At 36.6% G+C, this 12,715-nt stretch overlaps 2 protein-coding genes across 2 annotated transcripts in view; both read right to left on the bottom strand.

Moving 5' to 3' along the window:
* Positions 1–3,178, bottom strand: part of VGlut (Vesicular glutamate transporter) — a 7,011-nt gene extending 3,833 nt beyond the window's left edge. Inside the window, exons 1-3 of the mRNA XM_018032872.2 lie at positions 3,079–3,178; positions 730–862; positions 152–372 (exon numbers count right to left, since the gene is read on the bottom strand). Of these exons, the coding sequence (XP_017888361.1) occupies positions 152–372; positions 730–803 (295 nt within the window). The 5' untranslated portion in view covers positions 804–862; positions 3,079–3,178. The remainder of the gene's footprint in view (positions 1–151; positions 373–729; positions 863–3,078) is intronic.
* Positions 3,179–5,624: 2,446 nt separating this feature from the next.
* LOC108629915 (uncharacterized) lies at positions 5,625–12,383 on the bottom strand. Its single transcript, XM_018032876.2, has 4 exons — positions 12,333–12,383; positions 11,699–12,120; positions 6,816–10,777; positions 5,625–6,308 (listed from the first exon to the last, which is right to left on the bottom strand). Exons 1-4 carry the CDS (start codon positions 12,381–12,383, stop codon positions 5,794–5,796), a joined length of 4,950 nt encoding a protein of 1,649 aa, XP_017888365.2. The 3' UTR covers positions 5,625–5,793.
* Between the last annotated feature and the right edge of the window lie 332 nt (positions 12,384–12,715).

Below are 12,715 nucleotides of genomic sequence, written 5' to 3'. Positions count from 1 at the left end.
TAATAATGAAGAATCGTAACATGATGTTTTATAGTAATGTAACTGTCTTGTGAAAACTACTTAGTAAACATCATTATTTAAGAAATTTCTTATACAGTAATGTACATACACTAAAATAAGACGAATTTGACAAGTTTGTTTCAAAATTTACCCATGCAGGCCAGTGTGGCAATAGTGTATCTCTTCGATAAGCAAGGACATTCTGGTTTGCAATAAGTATCGATATGGCGCAGTGGAGGTCGTTCAGGTTCCGGGAGTGATTCAAACGAGGCTTGTCTACTGTATGGTCTTTCACCTTCGAACCCCTTATTGTCTTTGCTACCTTCGCGGGGCATCTCGAATTCCTCGTAGCCATCATTGCTTCTTCTGAATCTGAAGCCATGAGTTACATATGTCAACAAAATGTGCATCAGACTTATCGTCATCAAGGAACAAATACATATTTTCATTTTCTACTGTTTATCAAAACACATTGTTGGCAATAAAAGTTTGCTGATAAATTTATTAGAAGAAAAACATTAAAATTGAAACTGAAAAATATGAAAATTATTATAGTTTCAAAACTACATTTAACGAAAATCTTTAGGAAAAGTACGTTGCAAGTAATTATGAAAAATTAGATAGTTTAATGCCTTCAATTATGCGCATGGTCAGATTTAGATGATCTAAATATAGCCTTAAACGATTTTTCGTCTGTCGCACGACGTGTACGAGCATGCGTGACATTACCCAGCAAATTTTTGCGATGCTTTCGACTTGATGGAGTCGAAGGCCACGAGGCCCGCTGCCGCAAATCCGGACATTTTCCAATTATTGGGGTTGCTTACAGGCTGGAAGTGGTCGCGTTGTTAATCGGCAGCCCCTGAAGCATACCGTCATAGTTCTTCCTTACATGTTATTTTGATAGAAGTAAATATAATAATTTGTAATTAATGATGAACGTTAAATGATTCCACAAAACCGAAATATTGTTGTTTCACAATTTTCCTATGATTCTATTCAAAATAGGATTATCATTCCAGAAACGTAACACAACGGTTGAAAAATCATATAAAAATAGAACATTTTTAAGTATATTTAATCTATCATATAAAAAGTATTTTGGCCATTGATTTTATATGTTCTGGCATCGAATTCGTCTTCAACGAGCGATTATTTAAGTGACACGAGCCTCAGCTATGTAGGAATGCTCGTACTCGATATCTAGGCTCAAAGGGGAGCCCACAGGGCAGTATGGGGTGTTTATTTGAAGTGGCGGTCTCTTCAACCCTAATCCCCGAACTCTCCGGGGAGCGTCTTCACGAGGGTTGGAAAATCCGAGAAAAAGCGTGGTGCTCGCATTTTTCATTTAAGTCGAAACATCGGGTGGCGCGTTAAGGGTCGCAGTAAACGGGGAAAGGTACCAACATAAAATTTGATAATAGCATAGCACGATAAGAAAATGGAATAGTATGTATGAATTAAATGAATATTCTGGCTTTTTAAATTATTGTACTGCAGATTTTATCCACATAGATATTTGTAAGTAAGAAGCTAGAACAATTATAAACATAAACATAAGGAACATAAAAAACAGTAGCAGTTGATAAAAATTATACAAATTTATATTGAATCATGATTTCTTTTAGAATTAATAACAGAATTCGAGAGTCCTGAGTCCAAATTGAATATTATAATAAAAGTATATATGAAAGACTTACACCATAGTCTATTGCTGAAGTCATTATAAATCAAACATATGTGATTGCACATATTTTTACCAGAAATCTAGTGAAAAGTTAAAAGCAGAGGGTTTTTGCTTTGTTGAACGTACGGGGTGAGAAATGATTGGCATATGTGGATGTTGATTGCAAGGAGAGACATAGCGACGAAACAATGGTTTGCGGATATTAAAATGGCACGTGACACACAAAAGGCACAAAATGCACAGCACGTGTGCCAACGAGTTAGGGTGAAAAGAAAACGGAAACAGCCAATTTCGTTTAATGGACTCGCTGCATTTGCTACGAGACATCGCAGTTTCATCGAACTTTTGGTAGCATCTGCCACAATCACATTTCGTTTCCTTCCTTAAATACTGATTTATACTATGTTTTTTTTTTAGCTCTGTTATGTTCATGTTTCAGCTTATGCCGACTGGATGGTTTATTGATTTTTGTTGTGATCGGCAAACGAAAATGGCAACAAATTTATGAAATTATATTAATTACAAAATTGAAGACTTAGCATACAAAATAGAGTTGGTGAAACAATTCTTCGAAATTAAGTGAGAGTCAGGTAAAATTGAAAATGGTCGAAATTGAACCACATTTAGAATTTCAGAAAGGAAACGAGGGTGCCGTTGAATGAAATGGACCTCGAGCCCGATACACTTCCCCGACAGATCAATACGAAAAAGTCGCTGACATTTTTCTGATCTCTGACATTTCCACGATCCGACCTTGCACGAAACTATCTGGTTGCATCCATGCAAAATCACGATTCATCAATCGAATCGCTCTTTCCTCGGATATTTATACACTTTCATACGAATTCCACTATTATCAAAATCACTTTCATCGATCAGAAACATCAATCAAAAATTCACAAGTAAAACAAAAGATCCATTGGCGAGACAGTCACATCCAGAAAGAAGAAACTCCTCTGATATACAAACTTCACTTTACACACTTCAGAAATTAAATCACTTATTGGTATATTCGATACGAAAATTTTCAAAAATCAATCCTGGTATCGTTCGGAACCACAGTGGATCAAGAATTTCACGCAGGAAACGGTCCTTGTAAGGAAGCTCTAGCCGAATCGATTTTTATAATCTTACCAATTTCCTGATAGAAACACCTCACTTTTCATGTTCCCGGAATCGAATGATATATTCGGATCTAAGATTCCAAGATCCCTGTCACGGTTTCACGAAAATTCCTATCATGGAGGACGTCGCGAGCTCCCGGATCACAGATGGTTCGAAACCAATGTGACCATTGTACATTCATTGTTAAGAACTCCCAAACCGAAAAACGGGAGAATCATTTTTCTTTTTTGCAATGTAAATAATTAAAGATAGACCGCGTCACTCACCAATAATTAAGTCCAGATATGGATACGAGCGGAGTGGGTAGCGGGTAGCGCGCGGGGTACGCGACGGAGAACGTCGGCTGACGTCGTCGTCGTTGACGGCGCGGCGTCCGCGGCTGCGGCGCGGCGGGGTACCGCCGAACTCATCTCCCGGTCACAGCGTCCGCGCAACTCGGCGTCGTGACGCCATTGGCCGACATTGGCCGACGCATCGATATCACTAGCCAATCGAGATCGCCTTCAGACACCCTTAGATCGACCCCAGGCGGGGCTATGCGCCCCCGGCAAAGCGAACCGATCTTGGATATGCACTATGAAACGTTACGCAGCTAACCGGATCGTAACAGTATTAACGTTAACGCCCGCACATCCTTGATACACCTTTAGTTTACCTATGTAAGGACTTCTAACTCATCCGTCGAATTAACCCCTTCATTTGAATAATGCCAACTTCCTAGCTCCCTAATACACCCACACAGTGGTCGCTGGATTAATTCGTTGGATACACCTCAATGTTTGAAAATAGGAGACATTCTTCTACAATTAGTAATTAAAACTAATGGTTTATAATGTGTAGTTGATTTGATATGTGGTAATATGTACAACGCCATAAATAAAGTATTTACTTACAAGATGGAATCATACATACAATACAAGTAGTACAACCAAAAAAATACATTAAACGAATATAATGGATTGCATCAACATTATGATACTGTTCTGATGAAAATATTTTATACTTATGATTTACTCTTAAGTTAATTTTCACTCCGTCAAATATTGTATGAGATAAACTTAGGATCAATTGTAAAGACTATTTTATTGTTTGAGCATGATTATTTACTCATAAATATAATGAGGCAATAAATAAAATATAGATATATTTACAAATAGTGTTTATTTCATAGTATTTTTTTCCTATGATTCTATATAATTTTATGGAAAATTGATTTTAATTATTTCATTATCAGAAAGTACGTGTCACATATGATAAGAGTATGTTAAAAAGTATGATTACCCAATTTGTAAAATATGGCACGATATACATATTGTCTGCAAGATAAAAATATATATAAAGTACACATAAAGAAGTGTACATATAACGTAAAATGTAGAAAAAGAAAGTGAAAGGTACTGACAAAACAAATGCAGGATGTTTTTAAATATTTCTATCCCGAATCCTCGAGCTGATGCTTAAAACGCAGGGTGCTCTTAATGTATGGCCGGATTAAAACTGTCTGATTCTACTGAAGAGCGTCTCCCGTGCCACGTTTTCGCTGACAGGACGTTGTCCGTTTCCACGGCAATAGATAACGTCACGCTGTGAACGATCTTCAGACCAAAGTTTTATGGTTTTTATTATTTTCATGTGCTCGTTTCACCGTTCGATTTATGTTCGAGCGTGATAAAATTTAATAAAAACGGAGTACGTCGTTAATATTATCGTTTCACCATCAATCTAGCGCGATATCGTTTTGTTTAAACAACGACAGGATCGTTTATTAAAGATTTATTTGCTTGCTGAATCGAAATTGAAAATTATTAAAATTAGAGTTTTTTAGTTAAAATCAGATGAAAATTTTGTAATTTTAAGAAATGAATTCTGACAATCTTTCTTGATCAAAATTGGGTACAATCAAGAACGTTCACATTCATTGTCAAATTGTAATTATCATACAAAATACTGTTTAAATCACTATCACTACATTCGTAGTTATTCTCGTCTATCAACTTTAATATCTATCGTATTCTTCACTTTTTTATAGATACTCTATAATATACTCTCTTATTCAATGTGATAAATATAAGCAATATATGATAGTATGAGACATATAATCAAATAATTTCATAATCTACATATTAGAAGTTTTTTTAATTGAAAATTTTTTACAAGACTCAAATAAACCTTCAGAGAGCTTTCCCTTTCTGAATAATATATAATTAGCTTTTTCTAATAGAATTGAAGGTCGTTATATTTCACGGTCGAGAATCAACGAGATAAAAAAGAATGATAATACGTCGGTGACTCGAATCTTTCGCTAGCTGTTAGGGGCCGACTTGCATTGTTACAAACACACAGAGTAACATAGGGGTGGGCACCCTCTCCGGTGGTTGCCAGGAAATATCGATCTGGCCCGAGGGATGGATGCTGCTGCTGCTGCTTTCGATGGTTTGGTCTACAATACTTTATCTCCTCTCCTTGGAGCTGGCACGCCTTAAATAACTCCGATTTCACTATCATTTTTATCATAATAAGTGGTAAACCTCGAACGTGGTAAGTGTCCCTCATCCAACTTGAAGTGAAATTGCCTTTTTGACAACTGTATTTACATTCTATTTTTATCAAAATCAGTACATATTTTCATACATACCACATGTAGATGACACATTTATTATACTAATAAAAAATTATTGGATGCTATGTACATAGAAAATTAATTTTTTGCTCACTCAAGTTTAGTGTAGTTTATGTAATCAGTGATGATTCATGTTAGATTAATGAATAAGTATTCGTATAGAGAAGACTAGAAAAAAGTCAATAGAAGGGATCGAAGTTATTGGAACATTTTATTATGCTAAAACATAAAATACAATATCTTTAAAATCTTCAGGATAACATAATTTATAAATGCTAAACCAGTTAAAAATTCCAAATAGAAAATCTCAATAATAAGATAACTCGGAAACGTCGGTTATTGATTTGAATATAAACTCAAGCTAAACATCATAGGGCTTTATTCTCTTCATCAACGAGTGTTTGACACTCTTACAGAGCGCCACATATTGCAACAATTTCAATCTGAAATCCGCGTCTAACTCGCTGATGCGCCTTTCATAATCGTCGAGGAAATTCGTGAGGTTGATATCCTCTTCACGCTTCCTTTCGAGCTCGAACAAACGTTTCTCGAACGATCTCAGTTTGTCAGAACATGTTCTGTCCTCTGCGACCATTGCCTTCCCATTTTTCACGCTCTCGCACGTACCTCCGAGGGGACGCTTGCAATGATTTCTTCCAAACTTCGAATCAAAAGTCAACTTCTTGTCTTCTTTTGAAGTTCGATTTTTTTCGTGACACAACTTTCGGCTTGACGAATGGTCTCCGTGATCTTCGACAAAAATTATCCTCCCGGAATTCAATGATAAGATACTTAAATGATTCCGGGTTTTGGTATTGTTGATAGTGGAGTCAATGAAACAACTTTCCCTATTTCTAGTTTTCAGTTTCTTTTTTCCTATAAACATATAATTGGGTAAATGAGATAGACATGCTAGTAGGCATTGAAGCCTGTCTTTATTGAACAGACTATTCAATTAATAAAAAAATTCGATAAAGATCCTATTTAATAATTAATTTTCATCAATTTTTATTATTTAATTTTAATCCAAATTGCGTTCATTTGCATTATCTAAATTATATCTTTTGGTTTTTGTGTATAAAAAAAATTATTAGGGATTTGTTTAACATTGTTACATTTAATTTCACGTTAAGATTCATAAAAATATTTATAAAAAATTGTATATACGTATATAACAATTGTGTTATATTTCGAGTCTTAATTGATTAAATGTCTTAATATTATATCATCTTTAATACTGAGTTTCTGAACCAACTAAGAAATGCAATGAAAGAGAAAAAGGAAACATTTTTATAACAATGTTTCTTATTCTCTAAGATTTATTTTATTGATTCTGTTTTATAAATTGAGAATGTTTTTTCTCCAGAATTCATTTTCTCTCACCAATTAGATCCTGCGTGTCGGTCGACTTCGATCCACACTTCTCCGGATAGGCGGAAGCCCCGTTTACGCCGATCTTCTTAAGCACATCGTTGCTCCGAATCATTCTCTGGCATCTGGTTTTGATATCTCTGAAAGCGTTCCTGTTCTTTTTCAATGCGCATCCTTCGGTGAAAGTCTTCTCGGGCGCCGCGCTAGGTTCGTATCGATTCCTGGCCGTGAATGGACAGCGGGACGAGGAATCGACGGAACAGGAATCACGAATCACCCGTCCCTTATTCAATTTTCCACTCGAGATACTAACGAGGTACCTGTCGTTCCTCAGAAACGTTTTCGATGTACAGGTTCCCTTATCTCGTTCCTCCAACAACAATCTTCCTAATTTCTTGCGGATCAAGTATTTAATCCGATTGATCGCTGGGAAAGAGTCACACAGGCGGCTGGCCACTTTCGATTCGCGCAACAAACGATTTTTTTGCGATTGCGAAGGAGCGCACACGGTAGAGTACTTCCGTTTAGGCGATTCACATCTCGAAATCGCGCGTCTGCTCGCCAATTTTCTGCATACGTCGTAATCCGTTGTTCCGAAATTCTTATTAGAGGAGCTTTCATCTTCTGTAGAAAAATCAGATACCGATGAAGACTTTATAGTTGATCTACAAAATACGAACAGGGACTCTGTGGTCGACGAATTATCGTTTCCGATTAAAGAGTCTGGAGGAATTTTAATAAATTCGCTTTCTTGAACACAATTGCACACAGTTATATTTTCTTTGGGAGCCTCGGAAATTTTTTCTGTTCCCGTTTTTAATTCATTATCAACATTTGTACTCTGATCATGAAGAGAAAGTGTACTTGATTTCTTATTAATGTTTGAATGTTTCTCTTTGAGTTCCTGTGATTTCAAAACTACAGAAGCCTTTGGAACGAGACCGTGCGTCTCACGCTTATTAGCTGGTTTCTCAGAATTTTCGTTCTCGGTATTAATATTCTCGTCAAACACAGGATTAGAAAGATTAACACCGCAATAGGAACATTTTGCATCAAAACTGTTATCGGAAGAATTCGGATATGCAGGGGATATAGAATCGTCGCTGTATTGTTTTTCTGCGTCCAAATGAGCCTCCGTTTCGTTCAGATAAAACGAATTTACTTCTAATCCTTGAAAAGTAACGTTCTTTGAGACAGAATTATCTCGTTCTCGACCTGAAACTTTTTGCTCTATTGCCAAACTAGAAGTATTTGTCCCTTGCACGTTATATTCAATTTTCGGCACATTTTCTTCCGTTTTCGAAATAGTCTTCGATTCTGAATTATTTGCCTCTTGCATGTTGTATTTAACTATCGACACTCGTTTTTCCGTTTTTACAGTAGGCTTCGATTTTATGCTGTTCGTCTCTTGCACATTATGTTTCATTTTCGACACTCGATTTTCCGTTTTTGCAGTGGGCTCCAATTTCATGCCGTTTGTCTTTTGCACGTCATGTTTAATTTCCGACACGTGTTCTTCCGTTTTGGCAATAGAGTTCTCCAATTTTGAACTGTTTTCTTGCAATAAGCGACAGAAGACGCAATTTGAATCTTGATCTTTTTCGAAATTGGTGTCCTCATCTTTCTCAAAGTTGTACCCGCAATTTACAGTCTTCCTTGAACCCAAATCACTGTTATTAACGCAAAAAATGTGGCAGGAACATTGTCCAGGATTGCAATTCTCCGTTACCGAATTATCTTCTTTACAAAAATTCTCCTTCAAACTATCCGAAGAATAATTGCAATTGCAATCGCACAGTTCCATCATTCCATTCTCATGATCCTTTATTACAAATCTGTCGCCCCCAATTCCGATCCTCTCCGCATCGATTTCTTCGCCTTTACAACATTCTTTTACGATTCTTCCTTTTCTGTTTTTATTTAAATTTTCATTATTCATACAAATATCGCAATTTTCCTCGTCGATACACGCCTCGGAGGAGAAAATAAAATCATCGTTACTCTGCAAATTCATCCGCGAGGAAAACACAAAATCCATCTGTTTGTTCCTAGACCATATAAAACTGACCTCCTTTCCTCTTCCCTCCTTTCCAATTTCGTTTTTCACACAGTTCTGTTTGTCAGGAGTCAAACACACAGGGTAGAAAGTCGTTCGCCCTGTATCGAATTTTTCCTCGCGTTTCGTCTTATCCCTACAAAAATTGGATTCAACAGGAAGTTCCTTAAAGGGACAAACCCTCGTGTCCATCCTTCTTTCTTGTCTATTGCAAAACAAATTGCGTTTGCGAGAATTGTCGTGCATTAAGGATCGATCCAAAACAGGATCTAATTGTTCCTTGAATTCTTCATTACATTTCATTCCACCTTTGCAATAAATAAAATCAACAGTAGGAATTTTTGATCGACAAGCAAGACAAGAGCCAAATTGATCACTGAACTGCTCACTGCATTTATTAAGATCAGCTGAAGAATTATTTAATTTTTGGACATTGCTACAAGTCGGAACTCGACCGAGAAACCATCTGGTCTTTGATGGCCCCTTGTCTTTGCACACGAGATTCAAATCGACGCGACCCGGCCGAATATCGCAGTTCAAGCATAACCGCTTTATCATAGAGTCCCCTAGCTTCCTTAGGATGTCGTTCACGCAGGAACACGCGTTGTTGATGTCCTTCTCGAATTTCTTTCTCATCAAAACTAAACATGAGTCGGAAAGCGACGGATCCGCCTCGAATAATCGGACAATCAGCTGACTCGAGCTACAGGGCAGCGATATGCTCGATACTCTTGGAACCCGAAGCCTGGGGCAGTTAGTGCTGGTCGCTCTGTGAACGCGAACTTTCAATTTCGAGTTTCCGTGAAACGGGTTACAATCGCATGGCATCGCATTTAATCTGTTCATGTTCATTTTTCTTGGGAAGGGTTTGGGTTTATCGCAAATTTCATACACTCTGTTTAGAGAATTTAATGCATTTTGATCCCGATTGAAAACAAAGTTTACGTCGTGAGAACAGGTTTGCGTCGATGAAAAGCTTTTGCAGTTAATTGTTGAAGGACAATAGCATTGCGTATTTGTATCAAATTTTTCAATATTCCTTCTCAGAGAACTGGTTTGCGTCGGTGGGAAGTTTTTACAATTAACTATTGCAGGACAATCGCATTGCGTATTGGTATCAAATTTTCCACTCTTCCTTCTCGGGGAACTGGTTTGCGTCGGTGAAAAGCTTTTGCAGTTAACTGTTGCAGGACAATCGCATTGCGTATTCATATCAAATTTTTCAGTATTCCTTCTCGGAGAACTAGTTTGTGTCTGTGCGAATCTTGTGGGAATTTTCATAACACAGTCACATTGTGCACTCATGTTACATTTTATCAAATTCTGCCTCGGAGAACTCATCTGAGTCTGTACAGGCATATTATTGTCAGTTGTTGTCATGCAATTGCATTGCGTATCCATGTTAATTTTGTTCACATTTCTCCCGGCTAAACAAGTATTTTGCGTCTGCACGATTTTTGTATTATTCATTTTTTTATCGCAGTCGCATTGCGTATTCATATCGAATTTCTTAATATTTTCTTTTACGAGAGAATATTTTTGTGTCTGCACAGACTTATCGCTATTCATCTTTATGTCACAATCACATTTGATATTCGCGGTATTCTGAAAATTTTTCATACTTGGACAGTGCGTATTGGTGAAACAATCTACAGTTTCTTTTCTGGGACTGACCACTTTATTCACGCTTAAGTCGCAGACGCATCCGACGTCTTGACAACAAACTTGTACCTGAACAGATTTTGCATTCTCGATCTTTTTATTAGCTGGACAACAGACGGAGCCTGTTCTACAGGTATTGTAACAAGTTGAAGATTCTTGTGAAACTGATCCGATTTCAACATCCAAATCGCTATTGGAAAATTCCTTCACGGATTGATTGACCTGTGCGTTTCCTGCTCGTCCTTTTGAAGTACCCCTATAGAAAATAATCAAACATTAAAATAACAAAATAAAACGAGTATATTAATATACTGATTAGTTTATTATTATGATAGTTCGGCAATGATTTTCTTTATTTTAATTACAATTTTGTATTGTAGATTATTATACTTGAGTAAAAACTTAGTCCCTTGTTTCTGATAATTAGACTACGAATTTTATGCATTTATGAAAAAAATTGTGTCTGCAGAAGATATCGACACCTTTTATTCATAAGATTGAATCTTGGCGGACCTACGCAATGCAATCGTATTTTACGGATAATCCAAGATGATCGTAACTCGAATACTGATGCAACAAGATTGTTCTTGAGCGCAGCGTACAACGTGATTGTAATTCAAACTTCGCTGCATTATCGTGTTGAAATATCCGTGAAATACGATTATATTGCATAAGTCTGCTGAGATACGATTTTATGAATAGGGGATATCGATATAAAGAATGTTCGCCATAGAAATTAAATTGGTTCCATCGCGGCTTCGCTCGTATTAATTATCGTGTATAGAATCGAAAATGTATAGAATAGAAATGTTTCATGAACGAAAACCAAGTCGCTATGTGATGAAATTTGAAAGATATAGGAGATTTTATAAATATACATTTTACACTTTTTCACTTTCTTAGTCGATGATTGAGGAGAAATCCTGAAATGTTTTTTTTGGTATTTGTATGAGTAATCTTTGTGAATAAAAACCAAACTTACTCATGAAACTTGAAAAATATTAAGAAACTCATGAAAACGGGTTTTAATAATTAAGCACGAGTGCATACTGCAATATTTAAATGATAAGAAAAATGTCTCCAATTTAAATACAATTTTTTAACTGACCCATAAATTTTGTATAAAACCTGCATTCTATTGGTAATTTTTACCATGCCAATCGTTCATAATACTAACACACAATCTCGGTTCTGCCAGAAATCCTTCTCGTTAATAAACCGCCAGACGTTCTGTAAGGCGTTCTGATCTGGTAATGTCTCTGGATCCATTTTATTCGGGCCGCTATTGAGAACGGCTGGGTCCCCAAACTGTGTCACCAGGCCGTTCTTCACCAGATAATCGATCGCGTGCTTAATCATTTCTCGCCTGACACTCGTGTCCTTGGCGGAAGAGTCGAAGCAGTCAGACCACGCAGCCACCGCGTCCAACAGTCTCTTAAATCGTGGAAATCGTTTCGCGTAACGCGAATTCGATTTACAAACGAAGTCCTCGAGCAACGAATGGACTGTGTTCTCCAACCGTAGACCCAAAAGCGGCTTGACGCTATCCAGGCTCGAGCCCAACGCGATGAAATCGAGCACTCCATTGCTGTGGTTGCACTACAGATTTTTTTTAATACGGTTGGAAATAACGTCGACGAGTGAATAGAATAATAAACAAAAAGATTTTTAAAATTGTATTAAATAGAAATTAGATTAATTTGGACTATCAATTCTATTTTGACTGTCACTTAAAAGTGTAAGGATGTGATTTAATTTATGATATAAAGTATAAAAAGGTTAGACAACAAATTTACAATTTTTCTGATTACCATAAACTTTTGATAAGCGTCAAATCTTGTATGCACAATACCTTCAGTCATGTCACGAGAACCACGTACAATATTTAAATTATTCTCACATAATTTAAGAGAATCTGACTTTCACCTATTCACAATAGACAATTAACATTCGCCGCGATATGAAAACTTAGATTGCAAATTATACCTGAAGTTAACTAAATGTCCATGCTCAAAACTCGAACAAGTTGTTTTTATTAATTAAAAGGGAGCAATTTGTATATGAAAGCAGTGTTTCGTTAAAATTTGTTGGACACAAGTTTTTGTAGGGGAGGTTGATGATAAACTGATTTCAGTCCCTCGATGTATAACTTCGTTAATTTGGAGCAAGGGTCCAACATCGAAATTGAGGGTCG

This window comes from Ceratina calcarata, unplaced genomic scaffold (assembly GCF_001652005.2).
Source record: "Ceratina calcarata isolate Rehan_Ccalc_2016 unplaced genomic scaffold, ASM165200v1 scaffold590.2, whole genome shotgun sequence".
Taxonomy (NCBI): domain Eukaryota; kingdom Metazoa; phylum Arthropoda; class Insecta; order Hymenoptera; family Apidae; genus Ceratina; species Ceratina calcarata.
The sequence above is the reverse complement of the archived record's forward strand: the minus strand, read 5'-3'. Positions and strand labels throughout refer to the sequence as shown.